Consider the following 22811-nt stretch of genomic DNA (forward strand, 5'->3'; position numbering starts at 1 on the left):
GAAATCACAAAACTCCAAACTGAAATAACATGTCAACTAACAGGCCTCAAAAAAATCAGTAAACGAAGTGAATGACAAAATGGATAAGCTCTGGGACAGGGTATCAGAAGCTGAGAATAGACTTGGTGCTGTGGAAGATGAGATACATAACAATTCCATACAACAGGAGAGATTGGAAAAAAAACTTAAAACAAATGAACAGACAATGGAAAAATTAGTCAAAGAATGGGAACAGATGAAAATAGAGGTCTATGATAAGATCAACAGAAACAACTTAAGAATCATTGGAGTCCCAGAGACCCAGGAAGAAAATTTCCAGGAAGAATCAATGGTCAAGAACATCATTAAAGAGAAACTCCCAGAGCTAAAGAATATATGTAATCAAATCCTGCATGCTCGAAGAGTACCAACCAAAAGAGACCCAAGAAAAACCACCCCAAGACACATCCTAGTCACAATGACAAATCCCACAGATAGAGACAGAATTCTGAAAACAGCAAGATCAAAAGGGGAAATTACATTCAAGCAAGCATCCTTGAGATTTACAGCAGACCTGTCACCAGAAACACTCAATGCCAGAAAGCAGTGGTGGGATATTGTGACAAGACTGAATGAAATGAATGCTTCACCTAGAATACTGTACCCAGCAAAACTCACTTTCCGGTTTGACGGAAGAATACATGGTTTCACAGACAAAAAACAGCTCAGAAACTTTACAGACTCAAAACCAGTCTTAAGAGAAAAACTGAAAGACCTAATTTAAAACAAGACTAACCAAAAGACACACCAAATTTCGATATAAAGATGGCATTAAATCCCAGGACAATTCTTTCTCTCAATGTCAATGGACTAAATGCACCAGTTAAGAGACACAGAGTGGCTAAATGGATCAAAAAACTCAATCCAACCTTCTGCTGCCTACAAGAAACGCACCTGAATAGTCAGAACAAACATAGACTCAAAATAAAAGGCTGGAGAAAAGTTATCCAAGCAAACAACACCCATAAAAAAGCTGGAGTGGCCATACTAATATCAGATAATGCAAACTTTATACTCAGGAAGGTTGTAAGGGACAAAGATGAACATTTTATATTAATCAAGGGGTATGTAGAGCAGGAAGAAATAACTCTCCTAAACATATATGCACCAAATGAGGGGGCCAGCAAAATATTTAAAACAACTGTTGACAAATCTGAAAAACAATATCAATAACAACACAATAATTGTGGGGGACCTCAACACTGCTTTGTCAACACTGGATAGGTCAACCAGACTGAAACCCAACAAGGATATACTAGACCTGAGGAGAGAAATGGAAGAAAGAGGCCTAGTGGATATATATAGGACACTCCATCCCCAGAAACCTGGATACACATTCTTCTCCAATGTACATGGGACATTCTCCAGGATAGACTACATGCTGGCACATAAAACATACCTCCATAATATCAAGAGGATAGAAATTTTGCAGACTACCTTCGCTGACCACAAGGCTCTGAAATTATTTGTGAATTCCAAAGGGACTCAGAAGAAAAACTTTAACACCTGGAAGTTAAACAGCCTCATACTCAATAACCAGTGGGTCCGAGATGAAATCAAGAAGAAAATCAAAAGGTTCCTGGAAACAAATGACAATAAAGACACAAACTATCAGAACTTATGGGACACAGCAAAAGCAGTACTGAGAGGAAAATTTATAGCTTTGCAAGCACACATCAGGAAGGAAGAAGGAGCTTACCTGAGTAGCTTAATGACACAGCTAATAGAATTAGAAAGTACTCAACAAAAGGACCCAAAAATAGGAAGACAGAAGGAAATAACAAAGCTGAGAGCAGAAATCAACGAAGTGGAAACCCAAAAAACAATCCGAAAGATCAACGAAAGCAGAAGTTGGTTCTTCGAAAAAATAAACAAGATTGATAGACCACTGGCAAACCTAACAAAGAAAGAGAGAGAGAGAAACTTGATAACTCGTATTAGGAATGAAAAAGGAGAGATCACTACTGATATGACAGAGATTCAAAGGGTAATCAGAAACTACTTTGAAAAACTCTATGCCACTAAAAATGAGAACCTGGAAGAAATGGATAAATTCTTGAACTCTTATAATCTTCCACGGTTGAAGGAAGAGGATGTAGCATATCTAAACACCCCCATCACCATTGATGAAATAAAAATGGTAATCAAAAGTCTGCCCAAAAACAAAAGCCCAGGCCCAGATGGATTCACTAATGAATTCTTTCAAACTTTCCAAGAGGAACTACTACCAATCCTGGCAAGACTCTTTCATGAAATTGAACAAACGGAAACACTCCCAAACAGCTTTTATGAAGCCAACATCACCCTAATACCTAAACCAGACAGAGATGCTACGAAAAAAGAAAATTACAGACCAATATCGCTGATGAATGCAGATGCAAAGATCCTCAACAAAATCCTGGCAAATAGGATTCAATGCCTCATTAAGAAGATCATCCACTACGACCAAGTAGGTTTCATCCCAGTAATGCAAGGATGGTTTAACATCTGTAAGTCTATCAACATAATACACAACATCAACAACAAGAAAAATAAAAACCACATGATTATATCAATAGATGCAGAGAAAGCATTTGACAAGGTCCAACACCCATTCTTTTTTTTTTTTTTGGTTTTTGGGCCACACCCGGTGACGCTCAGGGGTTACTCCTGGCTATATGCGCTCAGAAGTCGCTCCTGGCTTGGGGGACCATATGGGACGCCGGGGGATCGAACCGCGGTCCGTCTCCTAGGCTAGCGCAGGTAAGGCAGGCACCTTACCTCCAGCGCCACCGCCCGGCCCCCCAACACCCATTCTTGATCAAAACTCTCAGCAAGATGGGAATGGAAGGAACCTTTCTCAATATAGTTAAGGCCATCTACCACAAGCCAGTGGCAAATATTATCCTCAATGGAGAAAAACTAAAAGCCTTCCCTCTAAATTCTGGCACAAGACAAGGCTGTCCTCTCTCACCACTCCTATTCAACATAGCACTGGAAGTACTTGCTATAGCGATTAGGCAAGAAAAAGATATCAAGGGAATCCAGATAGGAAAGGAAGAAGTCAAGCTCTCACTGTTTGCAGATGAAATGATGCTCTACTTAGAAAACCCCAAAGACTCTACCAAAAAGCTTCTAGAAACAATAGACTCATATAGCAAAGTGGCAGGCTACAAAATTAACACACAAAAATCAATGGCCTTTCTATACACCAATAGTAATAAGGAAGAAATGGACATTAAGAAAACAACCCCATTCATAAAAAAAAAAAAAAAGAAGTACAGACCAATATCCCTGATGAAAACAGATGCAAAGATCCTGAACAAAATCCTGAACAAAAACAAATAGGATCCAACTTCTCATCAAGAAGGTCATACACCATGACCAAGTAGGATTTATCCCAGAGATGCAAGGATGGTTTAACATATGCAACTCAATCAATGTAATATCAACAAAAGGAAAAATAAAAACCATATAATTATGAGAGAAAGTTGTAATAAGGTCCAACATCCATTCATGATAAAAATTCTCAAGAAGATAGGAATGGAAGGAACTTTTCTTTTCTTTTCTTTTTCTTTTCTTTCTTTCTTTTTTTTTGGGGGGGGTCACATGGGTCAGTGCTCAGAAATCGCTCCTGGCAGGCTTGGGGGACCATATAAGATGGCAGAATTTGAACCAATGAACCACCGTCCTGCATGCAAAGCAAATGCTCTATCTCCATGCTATCTCTCTGGCCCTGGAAGGAACTTTTCTTAATATAGTCAAGGCCATATATCTCAAGCCCATGGCAAATATTATACTCAATGGGAAAAAACCAAAATTCTTTCCTCTAAACTCTGGCACACTGACCCCTCTTGCCACTACTATTTAACTGAAAATATTTGCCATAGTAATTAGGCAAGAAAAAGATATCAAGGGCACCAGATAGGAAAGGATGAAGTCAAGCTCTCACTGTTTGCAGATGACATGATAATATATTTAGTAAACCCTAAGACTACCAAAAAGCTTCTAGAAACAATATATTTTTATAGCAAAGTGGCAAGCTACAAAATTAACACACAAAAATCTATGGTCTTCATATATATATAACAATAGAGAAGAAATATTTATTAGAAAACAATCACATTCACACTAATGCCACAGAAACTCAAATACCTTGGAATCAACTTAACTGAAGAGATTAAGGACCAGAACTGGAGAGATATCATGGAGGTAGAGCATTTTCCTTGCATGTAGAAGGATGGTGGTTCAAATCCCAGCATTCCATATGGTCTCCCGAGCTTGCAAGGAGTGATTTCTGTTTTTGTTTTTTTTTGGGGGGGTCACACCCGGTAGCGCTCAGGGGTTCCTCCTGGCTCTATGCTCAAACCGCTCCTAACAGTCTTAGGGGACCATATGGGATGCCAGGATTTGAACCACCATCCTTCTGCGTCTAAGGTGAATGCCTTACCTCCATGCTATCTCTCCGGCCCCAAGGAGTAATTTCTGAGTGTAGAGCCTGGAGTAACCCCTGAGCCTTGCTGGGTATGACCCAAAAACCAAAAAACAAAAAGAGATGAAGGACCTATACAAAGAAAACTACAAAACACTGCCCTTCAAGAAATAAAAGAGGGGCGGAGAGATAGCACAGCAGCAGGGTGTTTGCAAACAGCCGATCCAGGATAGACAGTGGTTCAAATCGAATCCTGGCATCCCATATGGCTCCCCAAGCCTGCCAGGAGCGATTTCTGAGCACAGAGCCAGGAGTAACCTTGAGCACCGCTGGGTGTGACCCCAAAACCAAAAAAAGAAATAAGTAAATAAAAGAATAAAAGTGGACACAAGAAAATGGAGACACATACCCTGTTAATGGATTAAGAGGATTAACATCATTAAAATGGCAAACATCCCCAAAGCATTGAAGATTTAATGCAATTCCTCAAGATACCCAAGTCATCATCAAAGAAAGGGATGAAGCAGTCCTGAAATTCATTTGGAACAATAAACACCCACTAATAGCTAGAGCAACCCTTAGGAAAAAGATGATGGGAGGTATCACTTTTCCCAACTTCAAATTGTATTATAAAGCAATAGTCATATAAAAAGCAGGGTATTGGAATAAAGATAGACTCGCAGATAAATGGAAGACTTGAGGATTCAGAAAATGAACTCCAGATATACAATCAATTAATCTTTGATAAAAGGGAAAGAAATGCAAAATGGAGCAAAAAAAGCCTCTTTAATAAGTAGTGTTGGGACAACCAGTCAGTCACATGCAAAAAAGTGAACTCAGACCTCTATCTAAGGTCAATGGTCTCGAGCAAAGGTAAAATCAAAATGGATTAAAGACTTTGATATCAGACCCCAAACTATAAAAAAATTGTAGGCAAAGAACTCCATGATATTGAATTTAATGGCATCTCTAAGAAGAAACATCACCATTGACCAATCAAGTGGAAGCAGAGTTAAACAAATTAGATAATTCTGAGAAGTTTCTGAACCTCAAAGGAAACTAGTGTCTAGGACACAAAGGCCACCACAGAATAAGAGATAGTATTCACTCAAAAGCCATCTGACAAGGGGTTAATATATACAAAGTACTAACAGAACTTAACAAAAACAAAACCAACACCATTAAAAAATGGGAACCAGGGTCGGAGAGATAGCATCGAGGTAAGGCATTTGCCTTGCATGCAGAAGGATGGTGGTTCAAATCCCGGCATCCCATATGGTCCCCCTAGCCTGCCAGGAGCGATTTCTGAGCATAGAGTCAGGAGGAACCGCTGAGTGCTGCCGGGTGATACACAAAAACCAAAAACAAAAAACAAAAACAAAAAAAAAAGGGGGAGGGGAGAAGAAATGAACAGACATTTCCTCAAAGAAGAAATGCAGATGACCAAAAGACACATGAAAAAATGCTCCAAATCACTAATCATCAAGGAGATGCAAATTAAAACAATGAGGTATCATCTCATGCCACAGAGACTGGCACATATCACAGCCTGAAATTCCATGTGACTTTTAAGAGTGAGATTTTTCCATGTCATTTGATTTGGAGAGTTGTTGCTCCCAAAATGTACTTACTTCAGGCAATAGTGTCATCTTCTTTTTTTTTTTTTTTTCGTTTTTGGGCCACACCCGGCGGTGCTCAGGGGTTACTCCTGGCTGTCTGCTCTGAAGTAGCTCCTGGCAGGCACGGGGGACCATATGGGACACCGGGATTCGAACCAACCACCTTTGGTCCTGGATCGGCTGCTTGCAAGGCAAACGCCGCTGTGCTATCTCTCCGGGCCCAATAGTGTCATCTTCATATCAACACAACTTTCGATCCATGAACACAGAATGATTCTCCATTCAGAACTTTTTTTGTTTTTTGTTTCTTTTGGGCTACACCTGGTGATGCTTGGGGTTACTCCTGGCTCTGTGATCAGAATTTGCTCCTGGCTTGGGGACCATACTGGATACCGGGGATCAAACCAAGTTCCATCCTGGGCCAGCTGACTGCCCTACCGCTGTGCTATCACTCTGGCCCAGAACCTTATTTTTCCCCTCTTAGCCATGTTTTATAGTTTTTAGAGTGTAAACTTCACCCTCCTTATTAAAGTGGTTCTATAGTATCTCTCTCTCTGTCTCTCTCTCTCTTCTGTTTTTGGGCCACACCTGGTGGCACTCAGGGGTTACTCCTGGCTCTGTGCTCAGAAATTACTCCTGGCAGGTATGGGGGACCGTATGGAATCCCGGGATCAAACCAACATCTGTCTTGGGTCGGCCACTTGCAAGGCAAATGCCCTACCTCTGTGCTATCTCTCTGGCCCCACATTTTTCTATTTTTAATGCTAGAATGAATAGAATTGTTATCATTTCTTTTTTGGACTGTTCATTGCTATAATACAGAAATACAAAAGATTTTGTGTGCTTATTTTATATCCTATAATTTTGCTTCACTCTCTCAATAAGATTGTGTTGTGTATATGAATGTGTTCTTAGTAGTTTTTAGATGGACAATCATATAAACAATCATTAGATAGTTTTACTGCTTTCTTTATGTCAGGGTGAATGTTGACCCCAATATTCAGCAGTAAGGCTATTACTAAAGTCAGACACTGACATGACAACAAAGAACATTATAAACTAATATTCTTCCTGAATATTGATGCAGAAAATTTCAACAAAATATTAGTGGACCAAATTCAGCAGCTATTTTTTTTTTTTTTTTTGGTTTTTGGGTCACACCTGGTGGTGCTCAGGGGTTACTCCTGGCTGTCTGCTCAGAAATAACTCCTGGCAGGCATGGGGGACCATATGGGACACCGGGATTTGAACCAACCACCTTTGGTCCTGGATCGGCTGCTTGCAAGGCAAACGCCGCTGTGCTATCTCTCCGGGCCCTATTCAGCAGCTATTTAAAGAAATGCAAGAGTACCTTGACATATGAAAGTCAATGAGTTTATCATATTCACTGAATAAAAAGCAAAACATACATTCATCAACCAGTTGATTTAAAGAAGTACTAGACAAAATTCTGCAACTTGTATATAAAAATATGCAAGGAAAGCATTCCTCAAGATGGCAAAAGCTATAGATGATAAAATATCTATTTAACACCAGTCTCCATATGAGGAGGAACTAATTGCTGAGTGTTCAGAACTACCTATGACTAGTGATCGCATTTCTGGATTTTTCGGTCAGGACATCAGTGAATGGATATGCTATAGAGAAGTACTTGATGATCACTGTGGAATTCCCTGATGAGGACATCTGTCTGAACACACAACTGATCTTGCTCTCCTTACCTGCGTTCTTACTCATGTGCTGGGAAGAGGCTTAGTTGACTTGTCTGAGGAGTGCTCTGTCTCATTCTTCTGACTGTGGGGTACCAGGTGCTGCTAGGGACAGCCCTCTGCACCAATGGGGTATTCCCACTGGTGCTAACACTTCTAGAGATGATCTACTTGTCTCACCTGATATGCTTTATTTTGTAACTTGACTTTTCTATAAATAACATTCCCCCAAATCTGTTCCTCTTGGTGTTATGTTTCCATTGGCTTAGAACACACTGGAATGTTCCATGTCTTCCTCATAGCCAAAAGCAAGTCTCAATCCGTAGTTCTCCATCATCAATGTGGAATCAGAGCCTGGTCCACACGACACCCATACAGTAAGAAAGGCCCTCATATCCCCCAAATGATTCACCATTAGTGAGCTTAGAAAGCAGTTTCAGAGTGATACAAAATCAATAACAGCACAAGACAACAACCCATCAAGCTGCTGTGGGTGGAGTGGGGCCTCACTCCAGATTTCCTCCTGATTCTGATTCTAACCATGAATGGGGAAGAAACGCAACTGTTTTCTGGGACAAGACACTGCAGGTGCATTGGCTTAATGACTGTGTTTCCCAGGCTATGTGCCTTGCACGAATGCTCTCCCAGTGGCCACTCACCTCTGCCATGTGCTTTCTCACGTGGCCCACAATGACAATGACCTTCCCTCGGAAGCTGGGCAGCAGGGCAGTGTGTGGGCCCTGGCTGAGCTCTCCTTCAGCGGTGAAGGCAGTGCTGAATGGGATGTTGATACTGCCTGAAATGTGGCCCCGGATAAAGCTGAGGAGGAAAAGGTTAAGGAAAACGCTCTGTTTGCACTTTTGGGTATGGGACAGACCCCTGCAAGGGTCCCGAAGGCCACTAACCCAGCTAGGGCATCTCTCACTACATCAAAAATCAGGCAGGCATGGCAGGAAGAGCAACGCTTGACAATGAGCAAGAGAACAGCTAATGGATCTCCTGCAATGTGGTGATGTGCCTCATGTTTTTCTTTTTTTTGTTTTGTTTTTGGGCCACACCCGACGGTGCTCAGGGGTTACTCCTGGCTGTCTGCTCAGAAATAGCTCCTGGCAGGCACGGGGGACCATATGGGACACCGGGATTCGAACCAACCACCTTAGGTCCTGGATTGGCTGCTTGCAAGGCAAACACCGCTGTGCTATCTCTCCGGGCCCGCCTCATGGTTGTTTTATGGTCCCGAGAGAGCCAGAGTCCAACAACATCTTCAGACTTAGTGGAATACAGCGAAAACCCTTCTATGTCACACCAGTGATGTCAAACAGCTCTTCACAGAGCTGCCAGAAATCCTTAGCAGTGCCTGTAAACACTTACCTTTCAGGGTTTGTGAGTTTCTGGGCTTCAGTTTGTGAGTTTCAGGGTGAGTTTCTGGGGGTGTGAATTTGGGCTTTAGACCGTCCCCAGTGAGGAGGGTCTCTGGTGGCACTAAACCCAGAGTTTCGTCTCTTGGGTCTAAGATGGAGGTCCCTAAGGTTACTCCTGGGGTGCCTAGGAGGCCATGGAGAGGGGTTTAACTCAGGGCTTCAGGCATGCAAGGCAAGTGTGCTAGTCCTTTAGCTGTTGTTTCACCTCTGGTTTATTTTTCAAGTCAACTTAGCCAACATCTTAATCCTCTCTCACTTGATATGTTCTACATAAGACATTGAATTATGAGATTTGCCATTTTGGAGGGTTCCCATTTATCTCACTCTATCCTTAATAGAGGAAGCAGAGACTCAGATTGGTGTAAAAGGTTTAGAAATAGAAAAACATAGATTTACCTAAAAGCAATTTTCAAAATACAATTAAGGGCCTGAGAGCAGAACTTTGGCCAGAGAAAGGATGATGGTTCTGATGGTTCTGAGTCACCACGGAGGGACACAGTCTTATGTGTGCCAGTTACCAAACAACTGGCTAAATCCTAAGATTTGAGAACTTTTCTGAAAGACATGGATGTGAGGATTTAAAAGGGAACGCTAAATTTTGGGGAGGTAGTGGGTGGGGCACAGATAGGTTTATATGAGAAAATGAGGGTCAATCTAGAATGGGAAGACTCTACAGAAGTTAAATAGGCAAAGGGAGGGAAGAGAAAGAAGGCGGGCAGCATGGTGAAGAGCAGAGTGGGGGGCACCTGGAGACAAGGCACAAGGCCAGGGGAAGAGGGGTGCAGAGAAGAGCATGAGATGGGTGGGGGGACCGAGACGGGCAGTCTGCTTGGTAAGGGCTTTGTTCTCTACCCTGAAGCCCAGAGGGTCCAACTAAGAGTGAGGCAGAGAAGCATCAGATTTGATTTGCAGTTTGGCAAAGTGAAAAGGGCTACAAAGTGGGGAGCTACGGGGTATGTAGGCCAAGATCAACCAAGTCAAACCTTTTTCTCCTCCTCACAATTGCTGATGCTGATTGCAAAGGAATGTCTGTGTGTTCTGGGGGACCTTTCCCTACACATGCACTTGAAACAGGAAAAGCCAGCGTTTTCAGGGTTTATGCCAGTCAGCAAACATCCCTGCCAGCCAACTCTGAAGTCATGGAGGAAGGAGAAGAAAGTCTAACTATGTCAGACCAGCAGTGTCTCAGCTGCAGGCTAGACTTCTACCCTGTTGTCTGTCTGTCTCCCTTCTTGAGCCCCCTTTTTTCAGGCATCGGGGTCAGAAACAGCCCATGCCTCATAACTATTTTTTCTAGTGAAAGTTGTCTCTTTACTTTTTCATCTTTCCTTTTCTTTAAAGGAAAGCACTTGCTGCTGTTAGCTACTGAGAAAAGATACCTTGGTCTGTTATCTCATAGCTTCTGTGTGATTGGAATTGAAGCCCTGGGCATCGCCTTTCTGTAGAATTTACTGTGGTAATCTGCCAGGTTGCTAGACTTCTGCAGGCTACTACAGTAAATTGCAAGTCTGCCTGCTGCTCAGCTGCTGCTCAATTGCAAGGCCTAAGGTAACTTAGGCTGCCAGGGGCTCACTGCCTCACTGAGGGGCTGTGGCATCCCCAACTTCCACGTGTAATTACTTTGGTCATGTCACACTACTGGTAGTGAGGAACATGCCACCATTTGCAGCAAGGCACATGCCTTTGGATGCCACACTCCAAGAATCTTCCAATATTCCGTGCAACTGTTACCCACAGCCGTGTCTATCAGCATGTCTCTCCAGCCATGACCAGTCACCTTTTTCTCTCGAGTGCTTTCAGAAGCCACCCTATTCATAGGCCTGACCATCCTACTTTTTTGTTTCTGAGGCCCAATCTTGCCCTAGAGATAGACCCAGGCCATGGTGCCTATATCAGATGACCCAGATCTTGGCAGTAGGGGGTGAGGTGAAGGTGGGAATCCCACAGCCGGACTCTCTCCCTGGAAAACCAGGAGTGAAAGTCAGAAAGGTTAAAAGGATAGGCTCTAGCTCAGTGGGTTTTACAAGGTGCAATGACACTTGAACACCTCATCTACTTAGTGCTTTCCCTGCTCAGGAGGAAGCTGGTGACGCTATAAGGAAACCGATGGCCATACAAGGCAGAGCTTGTAGATATGGTTTACAGAAGGAAAACTCTTCTGTGGTGCAACCTACTTGGTCCAGTTCCTATATCTGAATTAGAGGGGAGCGTATGGAGAGTGGAACAGACTCAGGGCACACCTTTGTCGTGTGCTTTCAAGGATGATCTGAGTCCAAGCTCCGCCTTAGTTACCAGAAACAGTGGCCTTGGTCTGAATCCATAAGCTTACTAGGATCCCTAGGATTTCCTGTTGGTTATATTTAAGGTTTGACATTGACAAACATCCTACACAAGATGTTACACCACGTGACAGAATAAGATGATGAGAGACTTTTGGGAGAAGAGAATGATATTAAAAGAACCTGCCAAGATCTTCCAAGCCCTATTTTAGATAATTTTTGAGCAGGCTGAAAGATGAGGCACAGCAGAGGCAAAGCCCAGGGCCTCCTTTGCCTGCTCTCAGCTCAGCTGAATCAGGAATTCCTGGAAAACATCTCAGAGCACTCACCCGAGAACACCCTTGCCATAAAAGCCAGAGTGTGATTACAACTGGGTGAGGGTAAATGCCAGTAGTCAGGGCAATGGACCCTGAAATTCCCCGCCCTGGCTGCTTCCCTGGCAGACAGCAGGAAACAAAACTTGGCTTGGTTACACAGTGATGGGCTTCAGGAGTGACATCCCTTGGCCACTATCGAAGTTTCACTACCCTACATGAGGAATTCTCATGTGACACAGGCAAGCTCAGGTGTGCTAGAGCTGCTTCTGGCAATTTCCAAGTCTCTGAGAGGCAGCCAGGATAATAACGCCAGTGTGCTGCACCTTGCCAAGCCTTTCATAAGCAGAGGGAGTGTGAAGTGGGTCAACCACTCCAATGAGCTAAGCACACACGTGTGTGAGTTGGGTGGGATAAGAGTGAAATAGAAGACAGTTTTAAACAATTTTTAAAGAAATTAACTTTTCAGCACTCAGAGACAGAGCTCTAGTATTTGCTAAAGATGAATCAAGAATAGAAATAACAGTAAAAAACAACTGTATTTATGCATTTTTCAAATTAAAAAAGTTCAAGTCTTGAAACCGGAGTGTGGCACAGAGCAGTAAAGCGTCTGCCTTGCTGGTGCTAGCCTAGGACGAACCGAGGTTTCATCCCCCAGCGTCCCATATGGTCCCCCAAGCCAGGAGCACATAGCCAGGAGGAACCCCTGAGTGTCACCAGGTGTGGCCAAAAACAAAACAAAACAAAAAATTCAAGTCTCATGTTATTACTCCTACAGCTGCCTACAGCTTCTGATATTAAAAGAAAAATAAGGGCAAGATTTTTACAAATAAAGCTGTAAAAACTCAGCCTCAACCCCAAGTAAATGAGAATAACATCCCTTCCAAGTATTCTGTTTATAGAAAACACCCGTTAAATCCTCATTTACATGTCTGAGATCACGCTTAACATGAACTCCAGGAAATCCGCAACTCTAAATATTTAGAATTACTAAAGATGAAAGGAGACAACAATTTGGTGTGTGTTATTTATCTCTGAAATTAGTAAATAAACTAGCTTATAAAACTGATGCCACTACATAAACAATTTTTTAGTGTGTTTAAAATGTACAGTAATTATTTGCTTGGAAACCCTCATACTGTATTAAACAAATGTATCTGGCTGGAATCTATACCTAGACTAAAATTCCCTATCTCTGTCTGATAAAAACCAAGAGGATTATGGGCCTATTTGAATTCAGAGCCACCCAAGTATGGCCCTCTCCTAGAAACACTCTCCCTTTGCTGGGAAAAACGTCACTGCCCTGCAAAACCTACTGGGGAAGGATACTCTTCATTATTCCGGATGTCCACCACCAGCAGTTTTGGCTTACTGGACTTGTTCTTCTTGGGGGGTGTCCTGAAGTGGCCTGTCACCGTGAGCTCACACAAGTCAATCAGGTCCTCTGCTGAAATCCGAGGTGACACTTCTGATTTCAGGTCATTTAGTGAGATGGATTCTCTTGACTGCAACACATACACACACACAAAGAAAAAACACAGCTATTGAGAGTATTATAGAGACAAACTATAACCAATTAATATTGCATATGTAAGAAAAGGAAACTATCTCATTGTAGTAGCAGTGGATGAACAGTTGACTTTTCATCCCGAGATTTCTGGTGTGTGCAACAACCATACAAAAGAATTATTCCGGGGCCGGGTAGGTGGCGCTGGAGGTAAGGTGTCTGCCTTGCAAGCGCTAGCCAAGGAAGGACCGCGGTTCGATCCCCCGGCGTCCCATATGGTCCTCCCAAGCCAGAGGCGATTTCTGAGCATATAGCCAGGAGTAACCCCTGAGCGTCAAACGGGTGTGGCCCAAAAACCAAAAAAAAAAAAAAAAAAAAAAAAAAGAATTATTCCTCGCTTTACCACGGGATCCTGGCTGACTGGTGATAGAGAGAGATAAGGTAGAGGCTCCTGAGGCAAGTATGGTGCATTTTTAAAGGCATCTCCTTTACACATTCCCTGTTCCTCAAGGACAATAACCATGTGAACTGCATTAATCACTACTCGAAATATAAAAAAACTGTACTCTAACTCAGTATATATGGTATCTAAAGAAACTGGACTGAAAATCCTATTGTAACAATTTATTTCATCCTTTAAAAAAACTGAAAAAAATAGTGCATTATGATATCATCTAAGTTTCAAACATCATCACAAAAATTACATGTGTGTGCTATATTAAGTTCCCCACCTTCATCACACATTTACTTCATTACACATTTTCTCCTTTGTCACGCTTTGCTCACACAACTTCCCTATCAACCCTGGTAACTGCTAATTGGTCTTATAGTCCCAAGTTTACTTTCATTTAATTTCTATAACGTAATTAACATTATATGTGAAGGATGGAGAGAAAATAAAGATCTCAGAGGAGAATGAAGAACATGCCTAATCAACCAAACTAGAAATGTATCTTCAATGGGAATGAGGTAGAAGTCAGACTCTGAACTATGAACATGGGCCCATGTCACAGCTGATATTACAGGACACATCTGGTATCCCTCATGCCATGCAGGAGGGAAAAGGATCCATCCTGTTAGAGTAATGCTATCCAACACGTGTCCTAGTGAATATAACACTGACTAGACTTGATGACTTACTGAACAAAATTTGAGCATTTTAGAACTTTCAAAATCCACTTGCTTTTCAAACTTTTCAAAATCCTCATGATTGAAAACATGGAGATTCAGAAATATTTTTATTTACATGCCAACTAACTAAGTTTTCAAAATTGAGTCTAATTATTAACTCATGGATTCTCTTTTCAGTTTCGCTATATAGAATTACATATCTGGAATTTCTAGGCAGGAGAGAACAACGTGTATAAACCGCTATCAGGCTGATTTGCAAAGCAACTGTTTGCATATCAATAGTTATTCTATTTCCCGGCACCCCCAATTTTTTTTTTATCTGTAAAACAGCTGCTTTATCACTTCATTAGCCTTTAAATATAAATGAGAAGGCCAAAGCAACAGAAAAGCAGTAGGGCATTTGCCTTGGATGTTGCCAATCCAGGATGGACCTTGGTTTGATCGCCAGCAACACATGTAGTCCTCCAAGCCAGGAGTATTTCTGAGTGCATAGCCAGAACCCTATAAGCATCACAGGGTTTGGGCCAAAAACCACAAATAAATAAATATAAATAAAATTACTAAACTTTATAGATTTATGGTTCCTAATGAAAGAGGAATTACAAATTTTAATTTTTTATCATTAAGAATAAAATCTACTCGAACAGTTAGAAATTAAAGGTTCTGCTTTAGAAGATTAAAGAGTTTTCAAACCAGCAAGCCAAGCAATCATTGCTTCCATCACTTTTCTTATTGGATTGCAATCTGCACGGGTATTTTCCCCCAGCTCTCACATGAAGTCTTACTTTGATGGAGATAAAAGTAAAGAACTTCTGATTACCTTTGCCTTCACATAGCCATGAAGGTGGTATTTCAAACAGAGGCCTTGTTTGAAGGGAATCGAGTCTGAGTTGGGGGGATTTGGCTGGGACATTTTATGTGTAAAAAATAGATTGACTGGAAAGATTCACCCTTGGTGCTTATTCTGATCATGTATATAGTATGTGATCTTTTCAAACAATAACTGCTTCATGAATTGGAAACAAAACCAGAGAAGGGACTCCTGGCCAGGTTTGGGAATGCCCCGCCCCTCTCCGCCCAATCACTCGAACCTTGTGCATTTATGCAAAGATAGACTAACTCATACCATATAGGTCTATTCGGCTCAATTGACCTAACACTCAATTTCCTCAGATAATCCACAGCCCATAAAAGAGAATAGCAAAACACTGAAGCAGCTTGTAATATACCTATCATACTTATACAAGCTACTTGTCTAGGAAAAATAAACTCTAAATTGGATATACCTTCAGGTACCTCCAATACAATCAGTACAGCAGACCACTTTACTAAAAAACCTAAAAACTCAACATTCAAAATCACCAAATGCAAAGAAATATGGGTTAACTAAAGAAGACACTAGCAGCTGGGGAGATGGAAAGAAATCCTATCAAGTTTCCAAGTCCACCATAATGCATGAGCTCAATAGATGAAAATCTAAAAGCGACAATGAATGTCCTAGCAGTGGAAATCAAGGAATCTAGCCTGAGAGATTAAGAAATCTATAGATGGGGGCCGGAGAGATAGCATGGAGGTAAGGTGTTTGCCTTTCATGCAGGAGGTCATTGGTTCCGGTCCTGGTGCCCCATATGGTCCCCCGTGCCTGCCAGGAGCAATTTCTGAGCCTGGAGCCAGAAATAACCCCTGAGCACTGCCAGGTGTGACCCAAAAACCACAAAAAAAAAAAAAAAAAAAAAAAAAGAAAGAAATCTATAGATGAACAATTCAACCAACTCAAAGAAGAACTTTACAGAAGAAGAATTAATCTAGGGGTCCTCAAACTTTTTAAACAGGGGGCCAGTTCACTGTCTTTCAAACTATTGAAGGGCCAGATTATAGTAAAAACAAAAATTATGAACAAATTTCTATGCACACTGCATATATCTTATTTAGAAGTGAAGAAACAAAATGGGAATAAATACAATATGTGGCCTGCAGGCCGTAGTTTGAAGACCCCTGAATTAATCCATACAATTGGAAATGGAGGTAATAAAAAACATGTCAGCAAGCCATAATAGCATAATCACATAGTTAGAAGAATGAATAGAGGAACTTGAGGAAAAACTACAAAACAACAATGACAAAGAAGCCAATAAGGAAGCAAGAGACAAAACATTGGAAGAAAAAATTAAGCACCTAATGAACAAAGATAAAAGAAATAACCTACGAATTGTAGGCATACCAGAAGGGAAGAAAAAAGGAAAAGGAGAAGAACAAGTATTAAGGGGATTAATAGCAGAGAATTTTCCCACCCTCTGGAAAGAGACACCTGTACAAATCCAGGAGGTAAAAGAGACCCTAAGAAAATAGACCCTAACAGATCAACACCAAGACATATAGTAATCCAACTGGCAAAACACAAAGAGAAAGATGAATTCTTTAAAGCAATAAGAGAGAGAAAAACCCTCAAATACAAATAAAGGGACATAAGAATCAAACCAGACCTCCCATCTGAAACAATTCAAGCAAGAAGACAGTGGAGTGACATACTGAATGAAAGAAACTTCCAACCTACAGTCCACTACCCGGCAAAACTCTCATTCATATGAGAGGGAGAACTAAAAACATTCTTAGATAAAAAAGAACTCACACTATTTGCACTAACCAAACCATCTCTAAATAAACTACTCAAAGATGTATTACACAATCCAAACCCCCAATTGTTACAACAACCACTCTACTCAATACAATAGCACAACAACCCTCTCTGTCAATTATCTCCTAAAATGTCAATGGAATAAATTTCCCTATTAAAAGACACAGAGTACAGGGTTGGATCAGAAGACAAAAACCAGATATCTGCTGCCTGGAAGAAACACACCTAAAAGAACAGGATATACACAGGCTTAGAATAAAATAATGGAAATCAATTATTCAAGCCAATGAAAAACAAAACAAAACAAAAAAGCTGGGACAGCTATTCTTATATCAGACCAAATTGCATTCAACCTCATGAAAGTGCTCAGAGACTAAGAGGGTCACTAAGAGGATCAGGGGAATATTAGACCAAAAAGTACTAACTCTGATCAATATTTATGCAGCGACTGTAGAGCCAGAAAAACATGTAAGGCATTTGCTCACAAATCTAGAGAAACATACGGAAGGAAATGTAATAGTAGTACTATTGCAATACTCCACTATCAACACTAGACAGATCCACCAGGCAGAAAACTAGCAAAGACATAAGATCCCTAAATGATAAATTAGAGGAAATAGGGCTAATGGACTTATACAGGGCTCTTCACCTCAAGAAGGCAGAATACACATTCTGTACTCACTTAGGCTGGCTAGAGAATCCTGAAGAAACCGACAGATTTCTGGAAAATTATCATCTTCCAAGACTTGATAAAGAGGATGTAGAAAGCCTAAACAGGCCAATCACAGCCAAGGAAATTGAAACAACAATTAAGAAACTCCCCAAGAACAAAAGTCCAGATCCAAATGGTTTTACAGGTGAATTCTATCAAACATTCCGAGAAGAATTACAACCACTGATCCTCAGGCTCTTCCAAAATATTGAAAATACAGGAATCCTTCCTAACTCCTTTTATGAGGCGAGTATCATACTCATTCCCAAAGACGGCAAAGACACTGCCAAGAAAAACTACAGATCAATCTCACTAATGAATATAGATGCAAAAATCCTCAACAAAATCTTAGCAAACCAAATCCAACAATACATCAAAAATATTATACACTATGACCAAGTGGGTTTCAACCCAGGGATGCAAGGATGGTTCAACAGGATGCCTTGCATCCTGGCAGGCTCGGGGGACCATATGGGATGCCGAGATTTGAACCACTGTCCTTCTGCATGCATGGCAAATGCTTTGCCTCCATGCTATCTCTCCGGTCCCCAATACTTGATATTTTTAGATACTGTTTTAAATGGGATCAACTCTTTCTTTCTCCTCTACTTCGTTATTTGTATAGAGGAAGGCTATTGTCTTTTGTGTAGCCAGCCACTTTGCTGTATCGGCTTACTGTTTCAAGGAATTTTACTGTGGACTCTTTAGGGCAGGGGTCTCAAACTCGTGGCCTGCGGGCTGTTTGTGGCCCTCCGTACAACATTTTGTGGCCCTGCCCTAGAGGAATCTTTTTTTGTTTTGTTTTGTTTTAGTTGTTTGGGTCACATCCCCCAATGTTCAAGGCTTACTACTGACTGCATTCAAGGATCACCCTTGACTTTGCCTCATGTGGCCCCCAGGTAAATTGAGTTTGAGACCCCTGCTTTAGGGTTTTCTATGTATATCATATCACCTGCAAAAAGAGTTAGTTTGACTTCCTCTTTCCCTATCTCGATTTTTTTGATTCCCTTCTCTTGTCTGATTGCTATTGCTAGGACTTCTAAAACTATGGTGAATAAGTGTGGAGAAAGTGGGCAGCCTTGCCTAGTTCCTGACCTTAGTGGAAATGATTTCAGTTTTTCGCCATTAAAGATAATGGTGAAGATAATGCACAAGATAGCTGTAACTATCTTGAGGAAGGTTCCTTCCAGCCCTATTTTGCTGAATGTTTTCAGCATGAATGGATGTTGGCTTTTGTCAAATGCCTTCTCTGTATCGATTTATATGATCATGTGGTTTTTGTCTTTCTTCTTGTTGGTGTGATGTATGATGCTGATTGATTTCTGTATGTGCTAGTTTTGATATGATACCTTGACAAAGAGGAAACAATAATAACCTGATCTAAGAGCTGGTTGCCCTAATGGTAAGATGAAATCAGAAGACATGTCGCCCTTTGATCTGTGCAAAAACCAAGACCACCAACTACAGAAGACTAACTTTGATAGCCAAGACTGGGCAGTAAAGACCCTACCTTTGGCTTTAGCGTAGGATCTGTGCGAAAACCAAGATCTTCAATGCCAGAGGTCTGACTTTGACAACAGAACTTGACTTTGACAGAACAGAACTTGCTAGACTTTGTCCTAGGATCTGTGCAAAAACCAAGACCACCATTTATAAAAGACTGATGACAACAACAGTAATGAAACAGAACTTCTAGAACTGAAAAAAAAAAAAAAAGACTCTATCCTAGGCTTTATCCTATGATCTGTATAAATATTAAGATCTCTAGTTGGAGAGGGCTGATTTTATCTTCCACAACTGAGCAGAAAGTTGCTTGGCACCATCAAAAGACCTTGGGGTGTGAAAAGGAGTGTGTGCGGAGCCTGTAGTTGGTCCCATGACAGTATGCTTCAAGGGCGGAGAAACCTGGTATCCTTAGGCTAAGGGAATTCCCTTTCTAATTTCCCCAATACTTATTGTGCCTTTGGAAAAAAAAAAAGAAGAAACAAAATCTTTTTTTTTTTCCCAGCCACACCCATTTGATGCTCAGAGGTTACTCCTGGCTAAGCCTTCAGAAATTGCCTCTGGCTTGGGGAGACCATATGGGACGCCAGGGGATAGAACCCTGGCCCTTTCTTGGCTAGCGCTTGCAAGGCAAACACCTTACCTCTAGTGCCACCTCACTGGCCCCATAAAAACATTTTCATGTAGTTGCTGGTTTGGATTTTTTGACTGTTTTTTGTTGTGTTTTTGTTTGTTTATCATAGTTGCTGGTTTTATTTTTTGTTAATAAACAAAATAACAATTTGATTGTTGTTTTTTTATTTGTTTTGCTACCTTTTTCTTCCTTTTTCCTTTTCTTCTTCTAAATTGAAATTTGTAACACTAGACAGACTCTTCCCAATTTTTTTTATCTTTTCCTTTTTATCTCCAACAGAACCATATAACTTGAATCATCTTATTCAGCCTCATAAATTGAGAGGGGAAAAATAGATGGTACCAGGACCAGACAGTTATATGAACATTTAGTGGAAATAAAAAATAATCAGACCTGAACACCAAACCAAAAGTCAACGACAATAGAATCAATACCCAATCTACAACAAGCTGTACAAATGGGGACCATTCTGAAGGGTAAAGGAGAGAGATATGGGATGCATGCCAGGAACAGGAGGGAGGACAACACTGGTGGTGGAAATGCCCCTTATTTAATTGTCACTATGTACCTTAAATATTACTTTGAAAGATTTGTAACTCACTTCAGTCACAATAAAAACAAATAACAAACAAACAAACAAAAAACAGAGAGAGTACTGAATGTTCATGCCAATCAGTATAAGGCTTGAATATGCATTTACAGTCCTCTGCAAATTAATTTTAGGACAATAGTAAAACAGATTTGAATAAGTGGCACTACTCTAAGAGGATAATAAAATAATCATAATACTAAAAACTCTAGGTTTTCTTTTATTAGACTGTTTTAGATAGGATTTCATTAATCATTGAATTTTCTCTAGATGCACAAACGTGGAACTCCCTTCACAAAATTTTTGTTACAGAATTACACTGACATTGGCATTTTTCTGTGTGAGCAAGGTTTCAACTTCATAAAACTCTGTTTGTAGTATGGGCAGAGAACAAGAAGTCCGGTAAAGCCATTCTGGAATTCTCTTAAATTGCAATTTAGCCTCAGAGCTTATATGTATAATGCATGTTAAGTTAGAATGCCAAAATTTCAGAATGTATTAAAATTGTATTTTATTTCCTGCAAAAAGCTAGCATTTATTTAATCATCTTTTTATACTAGGGACTCACAGAAAAGGTTTTCAGTTTATTCCACAAATGTCAACCAAGCTGGTTAACAGGAACTCAAGCTGGCCAAAGAAAGGCATTTTGCAGTGACCACTAAGCTATTGGGAGAACGACTTTAATTGCTACTTAGGAGTCTGAAATGAGAGACTTTCCTGGGAATACACCTGTATCCCCAATGCTACATATGTCACTATGAGGGTTTAGACGCATACTTTTGGATTTCATCAGAAAGGTATCTATGGGAATATAGACATGGTATCTAGAGCAGTGCTCCAACAAATACACATAATAGATACATATATAAATCTAGATTTCATGGGAATGCCTTAATTTATCTATGCCTTTGCCTGTTAAATGTCCTCCTAGTTTCATCCAATTATCCCTTGACACTGTTCCCCAATTCCCTGCCTTATCTTAGAGCCTTATTTTCTCATTCATGAACTATAGATTCTGTTTGTCCCTCTTTTTGTCCCTCTTTTCTATGCTTCCCTCATCATCTAAAGTTTCTCCTTTTAATCCAGCTTCTAAATAACACTTGAGTTTAAAATTAAAGCCTTATTACAAGAAATTATTTTTTTTTTCTTTTTTTTTTTTTTTAGTTTTTAGGTCATACCCGGCAGTGCTCAGGGGTTACTCCTGGCTGTCTGCTCAGAAATAGCTCCTGGCAGGCACGGGGGACCATATGGGACACCGGGATTCGAACCAACCACCTTTGGTCCTGGATAGGCTGCTTGCAAGGCAAACGCCACTGTGCTATCTCTCCGGGCCCGGGGAAATTATTTTCATAGGGATCACATCCAACCAGCTTGAGGGAACAGAGATACTGGGACTGAAGAGAAAGAATTTTCAGGGCTTGGCTGGGAGCCTGGGGGGAGAGGGACTGAATTCAGGACTTTGAATGTGCTAGGCATGTGCTCTATCCCTTATCTTCCTGGCCCTGATTATATAACTGTCCCTGTTAAAAGAATCTCAATGGCTTCCTGACAGAATGAAACCCAAGTCTCTTTGTAGAACCTCTGCCTTTTGTGAGCTGACACCTGTCGATCATGGACAGGACACACAGGCTTGGAAGTGATACGATGACCAGCCCCTCACAGGGATGAGACCATGAGAAGGCCAATTAATCCTTTGCCCAGACACTTCCTCCAACAAGCAAGTCAGAGACACTGAAGTGAATTCATCTCTCTGCAGTGTGTAAGTGGCTCAGTATGCACCTATTTCTGCCAGCTTCTTCCTAGCCCACACACCCTGATCCTAGAGACTTCCCTTCTCCTATGTCCCTGCCTTTGCCTGAGTTCTTTCAGCTTGGAATGCTGCTATGGATTCACGAAGCTGAGGAAGCCCAGCTCCAAGGTTCTGCTGCTCCCATGTCACTGTCTGGTCTCTCCATCTGCATTAGGCTGGGAGTCCTCACTCCTTGGGAGATGAATCTCCTTGAACAAGGGAAATAGCTTAGTGCTGATGCTCTCATTCCCTGAGAACTTCTCCCACACAGGTAAGTAGAAAAGTGCTGGAGTAAGTAAACAAGGAAAATAACCTTTCTGAGCCTTCAGCTTCTTTTTTTGTGCTATGGGATATGCCTGTGATCCCTAAGGCAACAAATGCTTGCTCCATCATGGAACCTCTTTCTCTGTGATATTCTCTCTCTCTCACTCACTTCACCTTCACTGTCCTTGAACGCGGGCATCCTACTTCTTCATATTTCGTGTATCTAAAAGCTATCACAAAAACTAAATAAAGTAA

General features: G+C 41.1%; 1 protein-coding gene across 1 annotated transcript in view; it reads right to left on the minus strand.

Moving 5' to 3' along the window:
• Nucleotides 1-22811, minus strand: part of TBCK (TBC1 domain containing kinase) — a 201886-nt gene that overhangs the window by 24946 nt on the left and 154129 nt on the right. The window contains exons 23-24 of the mRNA XM_049786875.1: nt 13122-13297; nt 8438-8597 (exon numbers count right to left, since the gene is read on the minus strand). Coding sequence (XP_049642832.1) covers nt 8438-8597; nt 13122-13297 — 336 coding nt within the window. The remainder of the gene's footprint in view (nt 1-8437; nt 8598-13121; nt 13298-22811) is intronic.

The sequence above is a fragment of the Suncus etruscus genome, chromosome 14 (assembly GCF_024139225.1).
Source record: "Suncus etruscus isolate mSunEtr1 chromosome 14, mSunEtr1.pri.cur, whole genome shotgun sequence".
Lineage (NCBI taxonomy): Eukaryota > Metazoa > Chordata > Mammalia > Eulipotyphla > Soricidae > Suncus > Suncus etruscus.